The sequence below is a fragment of the Salvelinus alpinus genome, chromosome 1 (genome assembly GCF_045679555.1).
Source record: "Salvelinus alpinus chromosome 1, SLU_Salpinus.1, whole genome shotgun sequence".
Taxonomy (NCBI): Eukaryota; Metazoa; Chordata; class Actinopteri; order Salmoniformes; family Salmonidae; genus Salvelinus; species Salvelinus alpinus.
In genome coordinates, this window is record NC_092086.1 from 65244466 (window position 1) to 65269465 (window position 25000).

At 48.4% G+C, this 25000-nt stretch overlaps 1 protein-coding gene across 13 annotated transcripts in view; it reads left to right on the forward strand.

The window, feature by feature from the left end:
* The window catches only part of LOC139583366 (transcription factor COE1-A), a 148331-nt gene that overhangs the window by 105841 nt on the left and 17490 nt on the right, over positions 1–25000 (forward strand). For all 13 annotated transcript variants that reach the window (XM_071414359.1, XM_071414414.1, XM_071414378.1 and 10 more), the window contains exons 9-11: positions 1–58; positions 5340–5466; positions 22104–22192. The exon at positions 1–58 is cut by the window's left edge. In XM_071414359.1, the coding sequence (XP_071270460.1) occupies positions 1–58; positions 5340–5466; positions 22104–22192 (274 nt within the window). The remainder of the gene's footprint in view (positions 59–5339; positions 5467–22103; positions 22193–25000) is intronic.

Sequence of the window (25000 nt, forward strand, 5' to 3'; positions counted from 1 at the left end):
GGATAACTTCTTTGACGGCCTCCAGGTCATCTTTGGCACCATGCTGGTCTGGAGTGAGGTGAGTACATGACGATACACACACATACACACACACACACACACACACACACACACACTCTCATCCCTCCACACAAACAGCCCCTGAATATTGACCATAGAAGTGTATTGCATTGTCTGTCTTTGCAGTTCACAGTACTGAAGGTCATGACAATACATTCTCTACATTTCCATCCTGAAAGGGGGAGCGAGTCAGTCCAACTATGCCAGCTGTGGTAAAGGCCATACCACTCTCCCCCCAGATGAAACCAACTCACATAAAACACTGATGGAAATATCAACAAACCATCTGGACCAAAGAGAATTCTGTGGTTGTTGAAATACTGTGAAGTGTAGCTTTCTTCCAGAAATATGAAGCAAGACTTTTGACTTTTGCAATTCTGGTTTTGAAACTTTAGAAGAAACAAAAGCCCTGTGTTCGTTCAACTTACACAATCAAATAACAACGTTTACTGTTTCCACGACTTCTGTCCATTTAACAGACAGGTTATTTAACATACATGCAGTGAGCATTTTCATCAGCAAACAAAAGCACAGTTGGAATAACCCATTTTCTCCTGTGCAATACATTCCAATTGAATTTGACCTTGCACACTCTTTGCGATGGTGAGGAGTGGTCCTGCCTCAGCCATTAAAATGTGTAATGGTATAAAAAGCCTCTGGTTGCTGGTGGAGTGTCTTTATTCTCCCTGCAGCAGAAGATCTGAATATGAAAGGCAGGCTAAGCGCTCTGTAAGGGACAGTTTAAAGGCATGTAAAATGCTGGTGGCTGTGTGGGCTGTAAAGACGGCGCTGGTGTGTGTGTGTGTGTGTGTGTGTGTGTGTGTGTGTGTGTGTGTGTGTGTGTGTGTGTGTGTGTGTGTGTGTGTGTGTGTGTGTGTGTGTGTGTGTGTGTGTGTGTGTGTGTGTGTGTGTGTGTGTGTGTGTGTGTGTGTGTGTGTGTGTGTGCGTGTGTGTGCCGGAGCTAGATTGCTCTCTCATCTGTGTGTTGTACGCCTCACGCACACACCATCACACACACTCCCATCTCTTGGAGCTCTCTAGTCATCACAGGGGCCAATCAGAGGACAAATTCAGCTCCTATTTATTCAGCGCAGCTCTCTGATGTGCTTCTGATCCTCTCAATTAGCTTCCATATAGGACTGGAGACTGGAGCTGGGGGATGGCGACTGGAGACTGGTGGCTGGAGACTGGGGGGCTGGAGACTAGAGACTGGGGCTGGGGGCTGGAGACTGGGGATGAGGGCTGGAGACTGGGGCTGGAGACTGGAGACTTGAGCTGGGGGCTGGAGACTGGGCCTGGGGGCTGGAGACGATCTGGGGGCTGGCGACTGGGGGCTGGGGACTGTGACTGTGTGCTGGAGACTGGGGCTGGGGGCTGGCAAGTGTGGCTGGGGCATGGAGACTGGGGCTGGGAGCTGGAGACTGGGGCATGGAGACTGGGGCTGGGGGGAATATAAGGGGGATATGTTATGTTATTGCTACCATTAGCAAGTGCAATGAGGAATAGTAAGGTGAAGGTTTACATACTGTTTAAGTACATCTTTATGCTTGGCCACATCAGGATGAGTAGACCTTACACCTTATGCTATGGTCTACATCTGGAGCACGTTTATCGCAGAGCCCCCTCAGCCCTCTCTCTCCTCTCCCAGTAGCCGGAGGGGGGTTAGGGGCTGGAGGGGGGTTAGGGGCTGGAGGGGGTTAGGGGCTGGAGGGGGGTTAGGGGTTGGAGGGGGTTAGGGGATGGAGGGGGTTAGAGGATGGAGGGAGTTAGGGGATGGAGGCGGGTTAGGGGCTGAAGGGGGGTAAGGGGATGGAGGGGAGTTAGGGGATGGAGGGGGGTTAGGGGCTGGAGGGGGGTTAGGGGATGGAGGGGGGTTAGGGGCTGGAGGGGGTTAGGGGATGGAGGGGGTTAGAGGATGGAGGGAGTTAGGGGATGGAGGCGGGTTAGGGGCTGAAGGGGGGTAAGGGGATGGAGGGGAGTTAGGGGATGGAGGGGGGTTAGGGGCTGGAGGGGGGTTAGGGGATGGAGGGGGGTTAGGGGCTGGAGGGGGTTAGGGGATGGAGGGGGGTTAGGGGCTGGAGGGGGTTAGGGGATGGAGGGGGTTAGAGGATGGAGGGGGTTAGGGGATGGAGGCGGGTTAGGGGCTGAAGGGGGGTAAGGGGATGGAGGGGGGTTAGGGGATGGAGGGGGGGGGGTAAGAGTTTGGAGGGGGGTTAGGGGATGGAGGGGGTTAGGGGCTGAAGGGGGGGTACGGGTTTGGAGGGGGGTTAGGGGATGGAGGGGGGTTAGGGGCTGAGGGGGGGGTAAGGGTTTGGAGGGGGGTTAGGGGATGGAGGGGGGTTAGGGGCTGAAGGGGGGTAAGGGGATGGAGGGGGGTTAGGGGATGGAGGGGGGGGTAAGAGTTTGGAGGGGGGTTAGGGGATGGAGGGGGTTAGGGGCTGAAGGGGGGGTAAGGGTTTGGAGGGGGGTTAGGGGATGGAGGGGGGTTAGGGGCTGAGGGGGGGGGTAAGGGTTTGGAGGGGGGTTAGGGGATGGAGGGGGGTTAGGGGCTGAAGGGGGGGTAAGGGTTTGGAGGGGGGTTAGGGGATGGAGGGGGTTAGAGGATGGAGGGGGGTTTGGGGACGGAGGGGGTTAGGGGCTGAAGGGGGGGTAAGGGGATGGATGGGGGTTAGGGGCTGAAGGAGGGGTAAGGGGCTGAAGGGGGGTTAGGGGCTGAAGGGGGGGTAAGGGGATGGAGGGGGGTTAGAGGATGGAGGGGGGTAAGGGGGGTAAGGGGATGGGGGGGTTAGGGGCTGAAGGGGGAGTAAGGGGCTGAAGGAGGGTTAAGGGTTTGGAGGGGCAGGTAAGAGTTTGGATAGGGGTTAGGGGCTGAAGTGGGGGTTATAGGGGATGGAGGGCTGGAGGGCTGGAGGGCAGGGCGAGCCTTGTAACTGTAGTGCTGGTAAAAAGCAGCCTGAATGAGGCCAAAGTTGATTTCCTCTACCTGCCATTCAGTCTGCAGGCTAATGAGCTGATCCAATCTTCAACACACTCCACTCTGCTCTCCTCTCCCCCGCCGGCCAGGGATTCAGCTATAATAATCACTGCTTATTTATTAGACTTTTAAATTGCAGAACCATGTTGGCATAATGTTATTAATACACGGGTTTCGAGTCCCACACATGCTTGCCGTTAAACGCTTGGCTCTGTATTTTTGTTGTATTTATTATTTTAATTTGTAGAATAATTGCAGCTTTATTCAACCTTGGCTAGTGGAATAGGAACCTTTGCTACAGTAGTTCCCCAGCGCCAAAGGGGTTCAGAGCCAGTCATGGTCATGGGGTAATGGCTGAAGCCAGGGGGGGGGAGACGGGACGGGGGTCAGAAATAGCACTGATTAGGCCTCCAGGGGCAGATTTGCCCGAGTTGTCCAGCTGCCCTGCCCTGCCTGTTTACCCACCCTCAATCCTCAGCCCAGGGTTTATTTTAGAGGACATGGACAGAGGTAGAGGTAGAGGCAGACCCTCCTGTCTCCTCTCCCCGTAGCTCTGGAGTAAAGCCATTGGTGGAAAAGCTATCCAATTGTCATACTTGAGTAAAAGTAAAGATACCTTAATAGAAAATGGCTCAAGTAAAAGTCACCCAGTAAAATCCTACTTGAGAAAAAGCCTAAAAGTATTTGGTTTTAAATATACTGAAGTATCAAAAGTAAATGTAATTGCAAAAACATATTTAAGTATCAAAAGTAAAAGTATAAATAATTTCAAATTCCTTAAGAAAACCAGACCATTTTTTAATTTTTAATTTTGATTATGGATAGCCAGGGGCATACTCCAACACTCAGACATAATTTACAAACGAAGCATGTGTTTAGTGAGTATGCCAGATCAGAGGCAGTAGGGATGACCAGGGATGTTTCGCTTGATAAGTGTGTGTATTAGATAATTTTCCTGTCCTGCTAAGCATTCAAAATGTAATGAGTAAAAGGGAAAATGTAAGGAGTAAAAAGTACATCATGTTCTTTAGGAATGTAGTGAAGTAAAAGTATAAAGTTGTTAAAAATATGAATACTAATGTAAAGTACAGATACCAAAAAAAACGACTTAAGTAGCACTTTCAAGTATTTTTAATTAAGTACTTTACATCACTGAGTATAGCCTACATAGAACTACTACTCCAGTGTCCCGTCTAGTCCTCAGTATTCTCTGCTGGTCTCAGAGGCTGGTTGGTTGGAGTGCTGTTCGGCCCTTGGTCCGATGTAGGAAGTGCCGGGGCCCCACAGTGTGTTTCCAATTACCGCCCTCCCATACCGGAGAGGCCAGGGGTGAGGCTATGTTAGCTCCCTGCTCTCAGGGCCTCGAGGGCCCTCCAATATCACCCAGCCAGTCGTCCCCCCCCTCCCTCTGTACCCCCGATACTGATCAGCCCTGCAGAGCTGTGATAACCGTCGGCCAGGCATAATGAACACACACACACACTGATCCTTGTCATGTTGTTCCCCTAGCCCCACTCAAGCTCCATGTTTATGTACCTTCTGTAACACACAGCCTCTCCAGGTGTGTGGGGAGCTATGGCTCCAGTCCAACAATACCACTCTCACTTTGGATGTGTGTGTGTGTGTGTGTGTGTGTGTGGTGTGTGTGTGTGTGTGTGTGTGTGTGTGTGTGTGTGTGTGTGTGTGTGTGTGTGTGTGTGTGTGTGTGTGTGTGTGTGTGTGTGTGTGTGTGTGTGTGTGTGTGTGTGTGTGTGTGTGTGCGTGCTCTTTAACACCACCCAGACTCACAACACTCCTCAACAACTCATGAGATCCTTCGCTGCTGCAGTGCAGATGACATAGACCACTCATAAACGCCCTTCATTCACCACAAGTCATCAAATCAATAAGCGTGTTGTTTATGTGTCTGACGGCATTGTCGACAGTTTGTCCTGCTCTCCTTCCCTTCCAGCTGTCCCTCTGCTCTCGTTCAGTGTGAAGGGTGTTTACCCTGGCAGACAATAGAAAGGGATCAGTGGAGGCTCATTGATGTGAAGTGTTTGTTTGCTGTGTTGAAGAGCACCACTCACACACCCAAACTCTGACTCGGGGGAGGAGAGGAGATCGGAGGAGTGGGGAGGGGAGCGCGAACTGAGTCTGTAGAGAACACAACTGCAGTCGTCTGACTAACGGTTGACTTGACTAACGGTTGCCATATCTCTCTCTCTCTCTCTTGCTCTCTCTGTCTCTGTCTCTGTCTCTCTCTCTATCTCTCTCTCTCTCTCGCTCTCTCTCTTCTGTGCGCTCTCTCTCTCTCCCCCTGCAGCTCATCACACCCCATGCCATCCGGGTGCAGACTCCGCCCCGCCACATCCCAGGGGTGGTAGAGGTGACCCTCTCCTACAAGTCCAAGCAGTTCTGTAAAGGCACGCCCGGACGCTTCATCTACACAGGTCAGTTTCTCTACTGCACACAATAATATAGTAATAAGAAGAATAGTATACGCCATTTAGCTGCTACTCTTATCCAAAGTGACTTACAGTCGTGCGTGCGGACACAGGAATCAAACCCACTATCCTGGAGTTGCAAGTGTCATGCACTACTGTACATCCTTACAGGGGATCACGCCGGTGGTCCAACTCTTTCAGAGTATTACACTTATTTAAAGTATTAAAGCAGCGTCATCTGTATACACAGTACTACACAGTACAGGCCATGACAGACAGAGAATCGACAGTTTCATATCAGTATTTTAGAGCCTTGTGGTATCGCTCCGCCATTGCTGGTAGCTAGAATTCTATCATGTTCCCCTGTGGTATAGTGTAGAGAATCATTGTACATGCTGTGAAATGTTGTTAAAATAACTGAACAGAAAAAAGACGCAAAAGTGAACGTTAAGACGGAAAGCATAGAAATAGCTCGCATAGAACAGATCTACCACATACCAGACTTGGTTTCGATGACAGTGACAGATCTATAACTCAAATTTGGTCGGGCCGCCTACGAAGATATTTAATGAACCTTTAAAGAACCACCATCTGCAAGGTGAGAGATCCAGTAGCAGAGTTGAGTACAGGAGTGCAGAACGCACCGGAGCTTGTTATTATCAACTCCAAAGTACGGAACAGAAAACACAGTTAGCTGCACACTGAGAGCCTCTCTATCTCTCTCTCTCTCTCTGTAGCTGTGTGATTCACAGTGGATGACAGGGGCTTCCTAGCAAACACAGGCCTATCTGGCCTAAGAATCCCACCTATTTCCTCTGTGTGGAGGTTAATGCTCGGCACGGCGCTCTCACAAGCAGTGACATCCTGTACAATCCAGTAGATAAGGCCAATAGAGAACTTATCTCGCTCATAGGAAGGAAAGAGGGGCCTGATTCATCCGTGAGTGAGCAGAGCCACTCGCCTAGCTCTGCCTGCCTGCCTGGCTCCATAGCCATGTGTTTATGTGCAGAAATTAGCAGGGAGTTATATGGAGCGCTTGTATGCCAAGAGGCTGAGAAAGGGTTGTGTGTTGCAGCACAGGCAGTACCCCCCGCTGCTTTAACAGTAACAGGGAGGCCTGTTGGACTAGCAGGAAGGTAGGCTACAGCACCCACTCTGTGAATGGGAGGTTCAGAGGGAGGCCAATGTTGACTTAATTACTGTAGATTGGGAGATTGTAACGACAAAATGCTCGTAAAAGCGTTACAATTAAGCTAGGAAAACAGTCTGGGCTTTATAGGCCTCCATCTTGAAGCCATTTGAAGAAAGTGAATCCGTCCAGAACGTGAGCAAATGCGTGTTGGGTTAACACAGACACACACACACACAACACACGTACATGTGCATACACACATGTAAATGCGCGTACACACACACACACACACACATTTACACTTTTAAGACGTTAAGAAAGTACAATCCCGTAGAGAAATAAGTATCTGCAAAAACAAGCAATCTTTCATTCTCTGATGCTCTTTTTCATAGCAACACACAAACACACACACACACACATACACACACATACACACACACATACACACACACCGTGCTGAAACCGAAACAGTGGTGGATTCTGCCCTCCCTGGGCTCACAACCTCGTTTCACCTAATTGAAAATTATAAGAGATGCCCTGGAGGAGAAATTTGTTTGTAATAAGTTGTACATAATGGAGGAACCTGGCTGCAAACCATTTCACTGAGCTCTCTTAGTGGGTGGAACCAATCCCAGAGCAATTTTAGAATCCTGTAATGGCTGTGGCATTATTCCCTTTTCTGCACTTTTCCTCTCTTCCCTCGGAAAGAGGAAGGGAGGAGGGGAGAGAGGAACACTTCTGTAGTGAAGTGGCCACCTTCCGCTTTCTCATTTTATATTTTATTTCTCTCATGCTCACACTTGCATGCTCAAATGCATGTATATACAAATACAATGCACGCATGCACACACACACACACACACACACACACACACACACTGTAACGATACTCTAAATCCTCCTCCGACGACGAGGAGAGGAGAGAGGGATCTGAAGACCAATGTGCAGCGAGGTATGATGACATGATTTATTTAAGACACGACAAAACAATGAAGACAGAAAACGAACTATACTTGAATAAACTACAAAACAAATAAACGATGAAAACAGACCTGGACACGAACTTACATATAACGTGAAGAACGCACGAACAGGTACACGACTACAAACAAACGCTACAGTCCCGTGTGGCACGAACATACATACAGACACAGGAGACAATCACCCACAAACAACCAGTGAGAACAACCTACCTTAATATGACTCTCAATTAGAGGAAAACGCAAAACACCTGCCTCTAATTAAGAGCCATACCAGGCAACCCAAAACCAACATAGAAACAGCAAACATAGACTGCCCACCCAAAACTCACGCCCTGACCATCACACACATACAAAACAACAGAAAACAGGTCAGGAACGTGACAGAACCCCCCCCTCAAGGTGCGAACGCCGGGCGCACCAGCACAAAGTCCAGGGGAGGGTCTGGGTGGGCATCTGACCACGGTGGTGGCTCAGGCTCCGGACGCTGTCCCCACACCACCATAGTCACTCCCCGCTTCTGTATCCCCCTCCCAATGACCACCCTCCAACTAAAACCACCTAAATGAAGGGGCAGCACCGGGATAAGGGCCAGCACCGGGATAAGGGGCAGCACCGGGATAAGGGGCAGCACCGGGATAAGGGGCAGCTCCGGGCTGAGGGACTCTGGCAGGTCCTGGCTGAGGGACTCTGGCAGGTCCTGGCTGAGGGACTCTGGCAGGTCCTGGCTGAGGGACTCTGGCAGGTCCTGGCTGAGGGACTCTGGCAGGTCCTGGCTGAGGGACTCTGGCAGGTCCTGGCTGAGGGACTCTGGCAGGTCCTGGCTGAGGGACTCTGGCAGGTCCTGGCTGGACGGCTCTGGCAGGTCCTGGCTGGACGGCTCTGGCAGGTCCTGGCTGGACGGCTCTGGCAGGTCCTGGCTGGACGGCTCTGGCTGGTCCTGGCTGGACGGCACTGGCTGATCCGGTCTGGCGGACGGCACTGGCTGATCCGGTCTGGCGGAAGGCTCTGGCTGATCCGGTCTGGCGGAAGGCTCTGGCTGATCCGGTCTGGCGGAAGGCTCTGGCTGATCCGGTCTGGCGGAAGGCTCTGGCTGATCCAGTCTGGCGGAAGGCTCTGTAGGCTCTTGGCAGACGGGCGGCTTTGCAGGCTCATGGCAGACGGGCAGCTTTGCAGGCTCATGGCAGACGGGCAGTTCAGGCGCCGTTGGGCAGACGGGCAGTTCAGGCGCCGCTGGGCAGACGGGCAGTTCAGGTGCCGCTGGGCAGACGGGCAGTTCAGGCGCCGCTGGGCAGACGGGCAGTTCAGGCGCCGCTGGGCAGACGGGCAGTTCTGTAGGGAGGAGACGGAGAGACAGCCTGGTGCGTGGTATAGGCACTGGCTGCGCTGGAGAGGAGGAAAGCTCTGACAGCGCTGGACAGGTGGGAGCAGCTGGAGAGAGAACCCGGAGAGACAGCCTGGTGCGGGGGGCTGCCACCGGTGGACTGGTACTTGGAGGTGGCACCGGGTATACCGGACCGTGAAGGAGGACACGTGCTCTTGAGCACCAAGCCTCCCCAACCTTACCAGGTTGAATGGTCCCCGTAGCCCTGCCAGTGCGGCGAGGTGGAATAACCCGCACTGGGCTATGCAGGCGAACCGGGGACACCACCTGTAAGGCTGGTGCCATGTACGCCGGCCCGAGGAGACGTACTGGAGGCCAGATACGTTGGGCCGGCTTCATGACATCCGGCTCGATGCCCAACCTAGCCCTCCCAGTGCGGCAAGGTGGAATAGCCCGCACTGGGCTAAGCACGCGTACTGGGGACACCGTGCGCTCCACCGCATAACACGGTGTCTGACCAGTACGACGCCCTCTCACTCCACGGTAAGCACGGGGAGTTGGCTCAGGTATCCTACCCGGCTTTGCCACTCCCCTCGTGTGCCCCCCCCCAAGAAATTTTTGGGTCTGACTCTCGGGCTCCCAACCGCGTCGCCGCGCTGCCTCCTCATACCAGCGCCTCTCTGCCTTCGCTGCCTCCAGCTCCGCCTTGGGACGGCGATATTCCCCTGGCTGAGTCCAGGGTCCTTTGCCGTCCAGGATCTCCTCCCAAGTCCAGGAGTCCTGGGATTTCTGCTGCAGCTGTCGCTGTGCTCCTCCCCGCTGCTTGATCCTTTGTTGGTGGGTGATTCTGTTACGGGTGTCGTCCTCCTCTTCCTCGGAAGAGGAGAGGAGAGAGGGATCTGAAGACCAATGTGCAGCGAGGTATGATGACATGATTTATTTAAGACACGACAAAACAATGAAGACAGAAAACGAACTATACTTGAATAAACTACAAAACAAATAAACGATGAAAACAGACCTGGACACGAACTTACATATAACGTGAAGAACGCACGAACAGGTACACGACTACAAACAAACGCTACAGTCCCGTGTGGCACGAACATACATACAGACACAGGAGACAATCACCCACAAACAACCAGTGAGAACAACCTACCTTAATATGACTCTCAATTAGAGGAAAACGCAAAACACCTGCCTCTAATTAAGAGCCATACCAGGCAACCCAAAACCAACATAGAAACAGCAAACATAGACTGCCCACCCAAAACTCACGCCCTGACCATCACACACATACAAAACAACAGAAAACAGGTCAGGAACGTGACACACACACACACACACACACACACACACACACACACACACACACACACACACACACACACACACACACACACACACACACACACACACACACACACACACACACACACACACACACACACACACACACACACACACAGTGGAGGGTGTGGGTGACAATGGGAGGCCTCACTCATTAATATTGATCCTCTTGACACGGGTCCACAATGCCACACAGTAGGACACCATCCAGTGTGTGTGTGTGTGTGTGTGTGTCTGTGTTGTACACTCCAGTTTCTACTCACGCCACACCTCATATAATTTCTTTCTCCAGTAAGATGATGTAAAACATGTTTTAGTGTTATGATACCATGCTAAGCCCATGCCCGTGTTGGGACTACTTTCTCTCTCTGTGGGCTGTGTGACACTATGCAAGGCAGTGACTCTGCACCCTAACCAAGCCCTGCTGTAAATGGGCTGGCTGTGGAATGGGGAAGTCTCATTACCCAGAAATGATTTTTAATCATCTTTGGTTGCCGGGCGGGCTGGGCTGGGCCGTCCTCCCGCAGGCTACCTGACTCCATCCATACAGGCCTGTCTGGCTGCTAAGTGCTTTTTTCAAGTGGGCGGAGATGAACCCTGACCCTCTCATTTGCCAATTTCTTCAACATGTGAATTAGGAAATTCGATCCGGCCCGGCGGTTACCTCACCCCGCGTCAAGGTCGACTTCTCTCCCCGGGTGAAAGGTCATAGCTGGGAGCGCTCACTGGCTCTCCGTCGGATTCCGTCTGTTTTTGTTGTTGTTGCTCTAGTCCCCCCTCTGGCAGAGCAATTAACCACATACACTCTGCACAAACGAGAGCCCCGAGTTGAAAGTAATTATACATTTTTTAAAAATGAAGAGAGAAAATGTCTGTAATGTGGCTGGCAGATGGGATTCCACGGAGATCCTTATGCTGCTTGATCTGAGCGGTGAGAAATGTACACGTAAACCACATATTCCTAATAATACACAGCTGGGCCTTCTCCATGCACCGGCTCTCACACACGCTCAGCGTCTTATCTCTCCTTGGTCTCTGATATGCGATCAAACTCCTCTACCTTCAGCACAGAGACATCACACTGTGTTAACTGGGTTGGGCAGCACACCCATGCCACCTCTCTCCACAGTCCCAGTACCGTGCCCTTTGTGTCCCCTCCTGTCCCTCAACTTCTCCTGGCCTCGGCCCCTGTGAGGCACCAGTCAGGCCTGCTGAGTAGACCTCACCACCAGAGATCTGACTCTAAACCCCTTCATTTTCCTCTGGTGTCTCCAGTCGGCACCTCGCGGTGGGTTGACTGGGCTCCTGTGCCAGTGTGCAGTGCATCCGTCCTGGGCATGGGGGATTGGTAGGCATGGGTGGGTGGGTGGCAGCTGGACGCCGGGGCACCCGTAGGACAGCTGGCAGCACTAATCATTTGCTGCCGTGGAGACGGAGCGTGGTGGAGTTGAGGGCCTAATTAAATCAATACAGGCATCGGCATGAACGTCTCTCAAGCACCCCCCCCCTCCACCCCAGCCCCTACGGCTGGGCCAGGCAGAAATCAATGGCTACCTGGTAACCACGGGGTCCATGTCAGCTGCCACTGGCCAGCGAATCAGTCAGACAGAGGGATTCCCACCCTTCTCCTACAGCAGGGTTAATGAAAAGCTAGTAGGCAGGAGGAGATCACTGCAGTGTTATAGTGGAGTGGGTGTAGTCACAACCTACCACCTATGACCCACTGTAAACACGGAGGATTCTTTCTCTTTTCTCTCTCTCTTTCTCTCTCACTCTCTCTCTGTCTGTCTCGCCCTCTCGCTCTCGTTATATTCTGTCACAGAGGTGTGGACTTGAGTCACATGACTTGGACTCGAGTCGGCTTGGACTCGACTCGACTCGACTTGGACTTGGACTTGGAGCCTCAAGACTCGGGGCTCGACGTTGACCTGAGACTGATGACTTGAAATTATCTGGCCAGGTTTTGTAACGTTTTGTCACTCATTTTGTGGCACAGAGTTTGCATGGATTACTCTCCGTGCAGCCAGAGACAGTAGCCACAGCATCGCACTTGCAACAACCAAAAAACGTGCAACAGATTGACTAGTGAAACGCACACTCGGCCCTCTGATTGGACCAGCAAACTGTCAATCAACAAGTTAGGTGAGCTAGAGAACAGATTGCTGATTTGCTGTACAGCTATTGGATCAGGGGTGCAGCATAAACGTCAAATTCTAGGGAGAGAGGATTGCCATAAATCAATATGCAGCTCCAACATTTTTTGGGGGGTGATCAAGAATATGAACTGTTTACTTTGCAAGCGCATCAGCAATGAGGCAGCGAGCAACAATGACTAGCATTGACCTAATAGTCTTTTGGTATGTCAAAATGTACTTATGAAGCTTGCATATGGAATTTGTTGTTCAAATGTATTATTACATCATCAAAATGGGTTGTAGACAAAATAATGAAAATGGGCTGTCATTTTTTTTTTACTGAGACTTGACTTGAAAAAATGTGCGACTCGACTCGACTTGACTTGCTCGTAGAATGCACGACTTGGACTTGACTCGAGACTCGACCCGTTCTACTTGGAACTCGACTTGAGACTCGGACCTTGTGACTTGAGACTTGCTTGTGACTCGAGTAACAGTGACTCGGTGCCACTTCATGTTCTGTCATACTGTAGGCAACACGGCGGCAAAAACAGTGAGCAAAAAGACAAACGAGATCATTATCACTCCTCCTGGCACACAAGGTCCTCAGTGTGTTCTGGCAGTGGCTGTAGTGTGTGCTGTTGACTCTCAGCCACCGCCGCCGTGTGACATATGTGCTGTTGAGAATGGCGTCTGGTGGAGGTGTCAGGTCACCTGTGAAACACAACGTTGATGTCACCGCTCTGTGTTACACAAAGTGCCAAGTGACAATCAATAAACAAATAGAAAACAAAGATGCCGCACGTGTGACTTGAGAGAGAGAGAGTGTGTGTGTGTGTGTGTGTGTGTGTGTGTGTGTGTGTGTGTGTGTGTGTGTGTGTGTGTGTGTGTGTGTGTGTGTGTGTGTGTGTGTGTGTGTGTGTGTGTGTGTGTGTGTGTGTGTGTGTGTGTGTGTGTGTGCGTGCGTGTGTGTGTGTGTGTGTCTGCTTACTATAATGCCTGACTCCCTGCACAATTAGGGGCTAGGCTGAACTGATAACAAAGCCAAACGCCTTAGGGGGAACAGCATATCACACATACACTCACTCCCACACCCGTACACTCTGTTTGTGAAACCATATCCCCAGCCTGAGAAATGACACATAGCCCTTTTCTCTCCATATCTTTTCTCTAATTTAGCTCAGATAAGAGACAGTAGTTACACCATACCCTAACCCGCAGGTTGTTATTGTAAAAGAGAATGTGTTCTCAATGACTTACCTGGTTAAATAAAGGCTAAATAAATTAAACCCTTGTGATGACAAGTCTGGAGCTGAAGACGGTGTGATAACATAACTCAAAACAGATTAAGAGGGACAGTGAGAGAGAGAGAGAGAGAGAGAGAGAGAGAGAGAGAGAGAGAGAGAGAGAGAGATGGTAGAGTAAAAAACAGGAATCTTCTCTCCCTGAATTCTCCTAATTTAATTCATACTGCGTGTCGCTACTGTACAGTGTACACAAGAGGAGTGAAGTGTGAAGCAAGGCCATTGGAAGGTAGACCTGTGCATCTGCAAGGCTCCACTGACTGTTAAACGGGGGAGGAGATAAAGGGACGGTGGAGCCTTGCAGATGCACAGCCTATGTTGATCGCCTAATACATCCTTTCACAGTTGACTCACAGCTCACTGCGCCAAAAAACAAGCCAGGTACAAATTCTAGAAAAAACAAGCAGTCCATTTTAGATATGGATTTCAGGCATACATGTCATTTCTCCCTCCAAGCACAAGGCCTCATTTAGCTCCGACGGGGAAGAAAAAGACACACAAAAAATCCCTACAGGGTGTATGGAAAAATGTATAAAACTAAGATTGTATTCTATTGATCCCAAAGTGGTATGGGCTTGGAAAAAATAACTCATCTATAATAAGGAGAAGAATGAAGCAATAATTCAGAGGTATTGAGCGCCGGGCTGCTGAGCGTATCGATTCCCAGCCGCAGCCATGAGATCACACCTGAGAAACATGGAGCCCTAGGGGGGAGGAGAGGAGAGGCCGCGCTGCATTCCCTCGTTCATTACCACTCCGCTCACTCTCCCCGTTCTCCCCTCTTCTCCCCCGTTCTCCCCTATTCTCCCCTCTTCTCCATCGTTCTCCACCCTTCTCCCCTGTTCTCCCCTCTTCTCCATCGTTCTCCCCTTTTCTCCCCCGTTCTCCCCTCTTCTCCCCCGTTCTCCCCTCTTCTCCCCGTTCTCCCCTATTCTCCCCTCTTCTCCATCATTCTCCCCTCTTCTCCATCGTTCTCCACCCTTCTCCCCTGTTCTCCCCTCTTCTCCATCGTTCTCCCCTTTTCTCCCCTCTTCTCCCCCGTTCTCCCCTCTTCTCCCCCGTTCTCCCCTATTCTCCCCTCTTCTCCCCTCTTCTCCATCGTTCTCCCCTCTTCTCCCCCGTTCTCCCCTCTTCTCCCCTCTTCTCCCCCGTTCTCCCCTATTCTCCCCTCTTCTCCATCGTTCTCCCCTCTTCTCCCCCGTTCTCCCCTCTTCTCCCCCGTTCTCCCCTCTTCTCCATCGTTCTCCCCAAGTCCAGTCCAGACCAACGCTTGTTAAACTGCAGCCCTAGCTATTACCACACACAGGAGGGTTAGCTGGCTACGGTAGCTACCCCGCTAACACCAATCAGAACCTGAGGGAGCCCGGCCCAGTCCATTTAACACTCCCACCTGAGCTAGGGAAACATGCACTGGCCTGGTTAACACTAACAGGGGGAAAAACACAAGCAATGTTGGTTTTTATCTCCATTTTGTTTACTGTAGGCAGCGGAGGACCAAGGCTATTGTGGAAGGGGCAGCTGAAGAGAATAGTGGGTAAATCCATACTGATCTAGTTCTGCTGGTTGTATATACAGTGGGGAGAACAAGTATTTGATACACTGCCGATTTTGCAGGTTTTCCTACTTACAAAGCATGTAGAGGTCTGTAATTTTTATCATAGGTACACTTCAACTGTGAGAGACGGAATCTAAAACAAAAATCCAGAAAATCACATTGTATGATTTTTAAGTAATTAATTTGCATTTTATTGCATGACATAAGTATTTGATCACCTACCAACCAGTAAGAATTCCGGCTCTCACAGACCTGTTAGTTTTTCTTTAAGAAGCCCTCCTGTTCTCCACTCATTACCTGTATTAACTGCACCTGTTTGAACTCGTTACCTGTATAAAAGACACCTGTCCACAACCTCAATCAAACAGACTCCAACCTCTCCACAATGGCCAAGACCAGAGAGCTGTGTAAGGATATCAGGGTTAAATTGTAGACCTGCACAAGGCTGGGATGGGCTACAGGACAATAGGCAAGCAGCTTGGTGAGAAGGCAACAACTGTTGGCGCAATTATTAGAAAATGGAAGAAGTTCAAGATGATGGTCAATCATCCTCGGTCTGGGGCTCCATGCAAGATCTCACCTCGTGGGGCATCAATGATCATGAGGAAGGTGAGGGATCACCCAGAACTACACGGCAGGACCTGGTCAATGACCTGAAGAGAGCTGGGACCACAGTCTCAAAGAAAACCATTAGTAACACACTACGCCGTCATGGATTAAAATCCTGCAGCGCACGCAAGGTCCCCCTGCTCAAGCCAGCGCATGTCCAGGCCCGTCTGAAGTTTGCCAATGACCATCTGGATGATCCAGAGGAGGAATGGGAGAAGGTCATGTGGTCTGTTGAGACAAAAATAGAGCTTTTTGGTCTAAACTCCACTCGCCGTGTTTGGAGGAAGAAGAAGGATGAGTACAACCCCAAGATCACCATCCCAACCGTGAAGCATGGAGGTGGAAACATCATTCTTTGGGGATGCTTTTCTGTAAAGGGGACAGGACGACTGCACCGTATTGAGGGGAGGATGGATGGGGCCATTAAAAATCATACAATGTGATTTTCTGGATTTTTGTTTTAGATTCCGTCTCTCACAGTTGAAGTGTACCTATGATAAAAATTACAGACCTCTACATGCTTTGTAAGTAGGAAAACCTGCAAAATCGGCAGTGTATCAAATACTTGTTCTCCCCACTGTATATATATGTATGTAGGTGTATATATATATATATACTGTAGGTATATATGTAGATATCCAGGACTATGCGAAACACTGCTCAGTGGGGGTGCCCCAGTAGTGATTTAGGCTCCCTCCCACTCCCCACACCGTGCTTTACACTGACCCATTTTTTTATGGGGGGGGGGGGGGGGTCTGACCCCGCTCCTTACCCCCTCCACTCCTCCTCCTCTCCTCCCCACACCATCCTCTTCTCCAGGTCATTATTGTGAAATATGATGAGGCCTGGATCTGCCCTCATGAAATTTCAATGAGCATTGATCTGTGTGATTGCAAGGAATCCTTCACATAGTGGTTTGAGCAGGGGGAGAAGGGGAGCGTTGTGTTCATTTATTTATTGCTGTTTAGTTTTAGTCGTTTGGATCCGATCTTCTTTGGGGGAGCATTGTCAGAATGCCTGTCCCTATGATTCCATGGCTAGAGAGGCTTTGTGCCTTCATACTCCGTTATATACTAGTAGACTGTTGAAAATCCAGTGTTGACAACCAGGGGCCTAATCTTGGAGAATTCTCCTGACGACCTCCTTTTTCCTTCTTGCCAAGGTTGCGCCATTTTGTTGTGGTCAACTGTAACGGGCTGCTGTGGTAACCTGTAATGTGTCGTTCTCTGACAGTGGTCGAGTTGGGTTACTAAGAAATAGCAATGCCATGTTCCATTCTGGCCCTAATTGTATTTTTTACCTTTATTTAACCAGGCAAGTCAGTTAAGAACAAATTCTTATTTTCAACGACGGCCTCGGAAAAGTGGGTTGACTGCCTTGTTCAGGGGCAGAACGACAGATTTTTACGGGGATTAGATCCAACACTCTAACCACTAGGCTACCTGCCGCCCCAAATATAATAGGGTGCTCTAATCCTCAAGGTCAAACTTGAAGTAGACTCCAAGGTCAAACTTCTGTTCATATTGGAGTCCATTTATTTTTTTCTTTTATGACCACAATACATTTTCTGGTCAGTAATTCCACCAATGACATTTTAGAGGTTGATTTGGTGCAAACCTGCGCTGCCCTGTGTGTTATTTCTGTGTAAAACCGCTAGCTAATGCAGCCCATGGAGTAACATAAACCACCATCTCTTCCCCAAGTCAACACATGTGGTATTAATAAGTGGAAAACAATAAAACAGTTAAAAGAGGGAATTCTCCTACACTATAAATACTCTCTGTGTGGTTTGAGTTGTTGCACACGCAGAGAGCGCCAGGCAGCAGAGGTACAGGAGGACGGATGGCCACCCAAACTCACTTCTCCATTCTCAACATGTTTATGCGGTCATGTTTCACTAATATGATGTCTATAGTGTTGTGTTTCTATAAACGGTCTATTTCTGAAGAAAACATGGCAGGGTGTTTCCTGATAAGATGGTGCTGGTTGTTTATCCCTGAACATGATTGGGTTTTTGTAACCGTTTGAAATAATTTTTATACGAGACAGATTAGTAATGCCGAATACAACTGGAGCTAGCGACCGCAATTGTCTGTGTTTTACTTTATCTTTAATTAACTAGGCAAGTCAGTTTAGACCAAACTTTTCTTTACAATGACGACCAAACCCGGCCAATTCCTCCCCTAACCCAGACGACGCTGGGGCAATTGTGCGCCGCCCTCTGGGACTCCCGATCACAGCCACTTGTGATACAGCCCGGGATCAAACCCGGGTCTGTAGTTGACCCGCCACTCGGTCCCCTATGACTGGACTATGATTCTAAATTGTGATGCATACTTTTGTTGTCAATGCTTATCTAGTGGAATCATTCATTGAAAACAGTGCAGGGCAGAGAATAGGCCTGGTGTAATGGAACCCGGAGAGTCATTTTACATAAACAGTGTATCCAGGCACACAATGGATGTTTGGTTAGAATCACTGTCAGCTTTTGACCACCTCTCCACTCCATTCATGTGAACGGGAACATATGTACACATTTTAAAGGCTCACGTCCCCTAGAATATGTTTCCTTCTTGGCATACTACCTTGACTTGGCCCCCCTTCCCACACACATTTAAATGTGTGTGTTCAGTATGATTTCTCAGTGGTGTAAGTGGAGGAAAGGTTAGTTCTTTCCTAAGAAAAGACAAACATATTTTGTAACCGATTATTCTTGGGTGCTTGGGAGGTTTTTCTCAGCTCTCGGGGGCTGGCATCAACAGTGAGGGGAAATCATGTTTTTTTTATGTTAAGCTCAAAATGAATCACCACAAAACATTTCATTTTGTCATGGGGATATTGCTACGGGAGTATTTCGCCCCTCATGTTCATTCATCGAGCTCCAAGTGTCTCCCTTCCTCTCCTCTCCCCCCTTTCCCTGCCCTCTTACCTCCCAGTAAGTGAATATTATCCGCTCTCCTGGTGCAAAGATTGTGCCCAATGTGGAAATCGATAGCAATAAGGGGGAGTAAACAGCATCTGACATCCACTACTGCGTGGCCGTGTTGACACGCAGAGCAGAGCCCATCCATCTCCATATCAGCCTGTTAATGGAGACCTTACAGGCAGCGCCGCCCTACCGCCAGCCCTGGCCCCCTCCCCCGCCTCGCTCCCTGGCCTCATCAACCGCCAACCTCCCTCATCCTCCCGACACCATTCCTCAACCTTGCCGTCCCTCCCTCACCTCCTCATCCATATTCGATTCCTAAGCTTCATCAGGGCCCGTCCTCCTCCTCCCCTTACATGACTCCTTGCTACACCCGTCATCTCCCTAACACAACTCTTCATCTGAATATTAATTGAATTCTCCTCCTTTAAATAATAATGTGGAGACTGTCGTGGCTAAATCAATTAGATCAGTCCCCGCCGAGAGAGAGAGAGAGAGAGAGAGAGAGAGAGAGAGAGAGAGAGAGAGAGAGAGAGAGAGAGAGAGAGAGAGAGAGAGAGAGAGAGAGAGAGAGAGAGAGAGAGAGAGAGAGAGAGAGAGAGAGAGAGAGAGAGAGAGAGGAGGTCTTCTTTTCTCCTCCACACTGTATTTGTGCTACTCACCTACCCGTTCCAGGCGACCTGCCACTATGCACAGACACACACTCCTTTAATTCGCCTTTTGAAAAACAATTGAAGCATTGTTGGCTCAAAGAGTCATTATGTTAAATGAAATATGTGCTTGTAGGGATTGACGGAGGGTAAGAGGGAGAAACAATAGGCACAGTTAGAGTATAATATGTGAATGAGACACAGAGCTCTGTTTTAACTCCAGGATGGTTGTTGTTAAAGTGGGCCCGTGTGGTGCCATATTACCTGGTGCCACTCTTTGTGTGTGTGTTCTCTATACCTCTATATGCACTGTATATGGGAGTGTTTTGATGTTGGTGGTCCTTTTTATGAGCTACCGGTCACGATTACATTACAAATACATACAGTAGTTATTATCTGTCAGTATATGTGGATGCCATTCTCTGTACAGATGTGGACACATGCTTTTTAAAGGGTCTTTTTGATCATTTTGAGACAAATTGACTGGCTATATTTTCGTCTCCACTGGTGTGTGTGAGCTCACCACAGACAGACCAATTATGGAACATAATACACTAAGCTGTAACGGACATTTACTGGAACACTCCATGGAAAGCACCTAGCATCACACACCTCACACACCCTTCTAATATCTCATCTAAACATACCCTCACACCCTTCTAATATCTCATCTATCCACACCCTCACACCCTTCTAATACCTCATCTATCCACACCCTCACACCCTTCTAATATCTCATCTAAACATACCCTCACACCCTTTTAATATCTCATCTAAACATACCCCCACACCCTTCTAATATCTCATCTATCCACTCCCTCAACCTCTCTAATATCTCATCTATCCATACCCTCGCACCCTTCTAATATCTCCTCTATCCATACCCTCGCACCCTTCTAATATCTCCTCTATCCATACCCTCACACCCTTCTAATACCTCCTTTATCCATACCCTCACACCCTTCTAATATCCATACCCTTACTCCCTTCTAATATCTCCTTTATCCATACCCTTACACCCTTCTAATATCTCCTTTATCCATACCCTCACACCCTTCTAATATCTCCTTTATCCATACCCTTACACCATGTCAAACACTCTTTTTCTCTTCCTCTTTTCCCATCGCTCCATTTTCTCCATCTCTGTGTGTGTGTGTGTGTGCGTGTGCGCATGCCTGCGTCCCTGCGTGATTGTGTGCATATAGATAGTATATCCGTGAATGTGGTGAGTCACAGAGATATTGTGTGTGGGTCTCCTAGAGAGCACCAGACATCACAGCATACACTCAGCCAGACCCCTCTCTCCCCAGACCCAGCAGAAGAAAGGGTCATTGTTCCAGTGTCAAAATGCTGCAGGCATCTTGACAAAGGCCCGGGAGGTTATGATAACAGGAAGAGAAAGCCCCACAGCCACAGACTGTGGAGGCCGGGGCTTGGGAACGGGGTTTAGGGATGCCTGGTGTTGGTGGGCGTTCGGCTGTGCAGACAGTATCAGATTCCTGCTGGAATATCTAGCTTTTATTCTGCTCTTTGTTACAAAATTGGGAATTGTCATTGGCGATGTGGGTTCAGTCCCTGCGGTGAAAACGTTCTTTGCCACAGACATGATTTCATCCTTTTCAGAATAAATGAGCATTTGTGTCAGTGATAATGTGCGAACTGTTCAGCTTCAGGGGTGAGATTATTCTAGCAACAGGAATAGTCTAACCCTGTTATTCACTTATATTTTGAACCTTAACTATGCCTGTCCATGGTAATAATTATCAAAAATAATTCTGAAATGAGTAACCTTAACACTTTGTTTTCTTTTGGGTGAAATCAGGCTTCAGGCCTGATATTGGTTCCTTTCAGAAGTTGAACCGGAGATTATTTTTGTCACATCAAATCCTTATCTAAGTCTGTGCTGTTGTTGAGTCTCGCGGAGTTCTTAAAGGCTCCATTTAGGGCAGATAGAACTCCATAAAACAATGCTCTGGGGCTGGGCAGCCATCTTGTCTCCCCCTGCCCACACTCCGCTCCGCCATTCCGGTTCCTCTATCGCTAGTCGCCTGGCTGGCTGTCAGCAGGCATGTAAATATGCCTCTCGCCTAGCTCCCCTCACTGACTGACAGGCTTTTACATCTCTCTCTCTCTTCTGACAGGATAAAGGCTTCATACCAGTAATTGCAATGCTAAACGTAAAAAGTAAATGTCCTTTAAAATCCCCAGATTACCATAGCGTATGTGCTTTTTACACTCACTTTTATAAATACAGGCAATCTAGCTTCATGGGAATGTAAAATGACTTCCATTAGCCACGATCATATATTTAAATCCCCTTCACTCTGCTTCACGCTAGCTCTGTTTTATCTCTAGATTGTTGCTTCAACTAATGAAAAGCTCACTTTGAAGCAATCACAGGCTGGAAAGTGCCTTGGTACCTGTCTGGTTCCTCGATGCATGTGTTTTACTGATGTATTTAGGACAGTCCCTTTTCTGCTACCTTGTACTTCCATTGGGGACACAACTTCAGAAATGACCTGGGAATGTACAAAAAGGACGGCAAGATGAGTACTGCACGAAGAGTGAACTCAGAGGCCATTTGGAGATGAACATTGTGATCGTATGCTCAAGTTGTTCTGAGATGATGTTACAGTGTTGTAACCCTGTGCTCCTGTGTGTGTGTGTGTCCTCAGCCCTGAATGAGCCCACCATCGATTACGGCTTTCAGCGGCTGCAGAAGGTCATCCCCCGACACCCTGGAGATCCAGAACGCCTTCCCAAGGTACCAGTTACACCACCTGCACCTCTACTATCCAATCAGTCCACAGCCCGTACCCTAACTGTCCAATCAGTCCACAGCCCGTACCCTAACTGTCCAATCAGTCCACAGCCCGTACCCTAACTGTCCAATCAGTCCACAGCCTGTACCCTAACTGTCCAATCAGTCCACAGCCTGTACCCTAACTGTCCAATCAGTCCACAGCCTGTACCCTAACTGTCCAATCAGTCCACAGCCTGTACCCTAACTGTCCAATCAGTCCACCGTCCTCTCTCACGCCACTCTATGTCTATATTTCTACACGTTCAAGCATGCCTTGTTCGAGAATCTAAAAGTAGTTTGATTTTAAAATATTCGACCAATACCACTCTCAAATGATTGAATCAGCCTTCTCTATCTTGCTACTCTTGCCTAGATACGTTTTGTCTTTCACTTGCGTCAAGATCCTATAATGTTCTAGATACGCTATTTGTTTTTATCAGTGAAAGCAAAAAGACTGTTGAGTGGAAATACATGTGTAATTAGGACCAAAGGATCATTTATCTTTTTATACAAAGATGTGTCAGTTCTATCTACGCAGGCAAAGACCAGGTCCTCTCCAGTACAGTACTCCTGCAGAGTGCAGATGCAGCTGAACCTTAGCATACTGTACTGTAGCCTGTTGGGTGGGCAGGGTCACGACCCTGTGTGTTCACCAGCTGTTTGGATCGGCGGCGTTTCTCACTGAAGCACTTCCAGCGACGCACACTTCCTGTGACATCAAAGGGAACAGACTCACGTCTCGGCAACGGCGGAGTCCTTGTCATCTCTGATGTCATCGAACGACACACAGACTCCTGCACGTGTCAACGATCTCACGTGTCGCTGGGCGAACACGCTTAAGCCAAGGGCAGTTGACATCACTGCTGTGGAAGTGCACACCATTTTCTGTTAGCAGTTAGCATTGCCTAAAAATGGTGCAAAAAGCAAAGCACCACACTCCTTTACACTCCTTCACCAGCAAAGTGTGTGTGTGTGTGTTCATGTGTGCACGCTATGTGTGTGCGTACTTGGACGAGTGTATAACTTGTGTGTGCATGTTGTGCTCTGCGAGCCACAGAAAAGCAGGGTGTAAATTGATCCTTTGGGAGTAATAAATATACAGCACTTTATCTTGTTTTCTGTGCCTCATACCCTGGAGCCCTGCTGGAACAACAGCACTTAATAGAGTAAGAGGAAGGTAATTAGGAGCAGTATGGCGGTGTGCCCCACTCCACCACGCCACTCGCCTTACCCCGCTCCTGTACTGTACCTAGAGTAGGCTCAGACTTCTAGCCCAGTCTCCTAGCTCACACACGCTCCACACGCTCTAAAAGCGCCGAAAAAAGTTTGTGCATATACGCCGACAACGTTTCTGTTCGTTTTGGTCTTCGGGAAGTTTTTTTTTCTCGACTGTTTGTAGTCTACGGCCCTTTGTCGGTGTTTGGTCAACAGTAAGGATTCTAAAATGAAGTGTTTGTTGTCCTTCAGCGAGAGACGAATGCACATTTTGTTCACTTGAGAAATACTGCACCGAGCATCTTAGTTCGATGTAAAATTGCAGCGTGTGCAAAACATCAAAATGAATGACAGATTTCTTTCGGCGTCTCAAGCAGTCCTATTGCTGGTTTTATCTCGTTCAGTTCAGAACTCCCCTCACCTGGTTGTCTATGGCTTCATTTAAAGGAAAACCAGCGGACAACCAGCCGAACCGAAGACAAGGGTGTCAAACTCATTCCATGGAGGGTCTAGTGTCTGCTGGTTTTTGTTTTTTTCCTTTCAATTAAGCTCTAGACAACCAGGTGAAGGGAGTTCCTTACTAATTAGTGACCTTAATTCCTCAATCAAGTACAAGGGTGGAGTGAAAACCCACAGACACTCAGCCCTCCGTGGAATGAGTTTGACACCGTGTCTTAAGACTACAGCAGCTCCATTGGCAATCCAACCTGGGATCTGGTGTGTAGTGAAGTACACTACTCTCATCATTACTTTAGTAGCTAGAATATCTCCAGTGAAAGAAAAGTTATAGAACATTTTCCAAATTAATTTGCATGTTACCTTTATTTAACTAGGCAAGTCAGTTAAGATCAAATTCCTATTTACAATGACAGCCTACCGGGGAACAGTGGGTTAACTGCCTTGTTCAGGGGCAGAATGACACATTTTTACCTTGTCAGCTTGGGGATTCGATCCAGCAATCTTTTGGTTCCTGGCACGACGCTCTAAACACTAGGTTACCTGCCGCCCCCCAAAAAATAAGAAAATAAGAAAGGGAAATGTATCGATTGCGTATGTCTTCACACCCCACAGTTAATACTTGGCGAAGCACCTTTGGCAGCCTTTTTGTTTTGTATTTTTTATTAATTTGGGAAATGTTCTATAATTTTTTGTTCACTTTAGAATTGTGTAATAGGTTGTGTACATTAGTAGGAAAAAAAACTATCTAATCCATTTAAAAATCCATTTTAAGGCAACAAAATGTGAAGAATGTCTCTCAGTGCTCTCTCCACTCTACTCTTCATTGACATTCAAGGCGCTTGAAGCTGATTGGTTTAAGTTTTAATAATGCTAAATATATGGTAATATATGCATCATTAGATAATTATTGATATACAAAATAGATATTGAAAATTCTAGTTTTTGATATAAAAAATGTAATTATCGATATATTTCAAACAATTATATAAAACATGTTATATTGATATTTTGATATCGATGATTCCAGTTTTTTATAGAAAAATTAGAATTATTGATATAGAAAATTCCATTATTGATATAAAACATAAAAATATT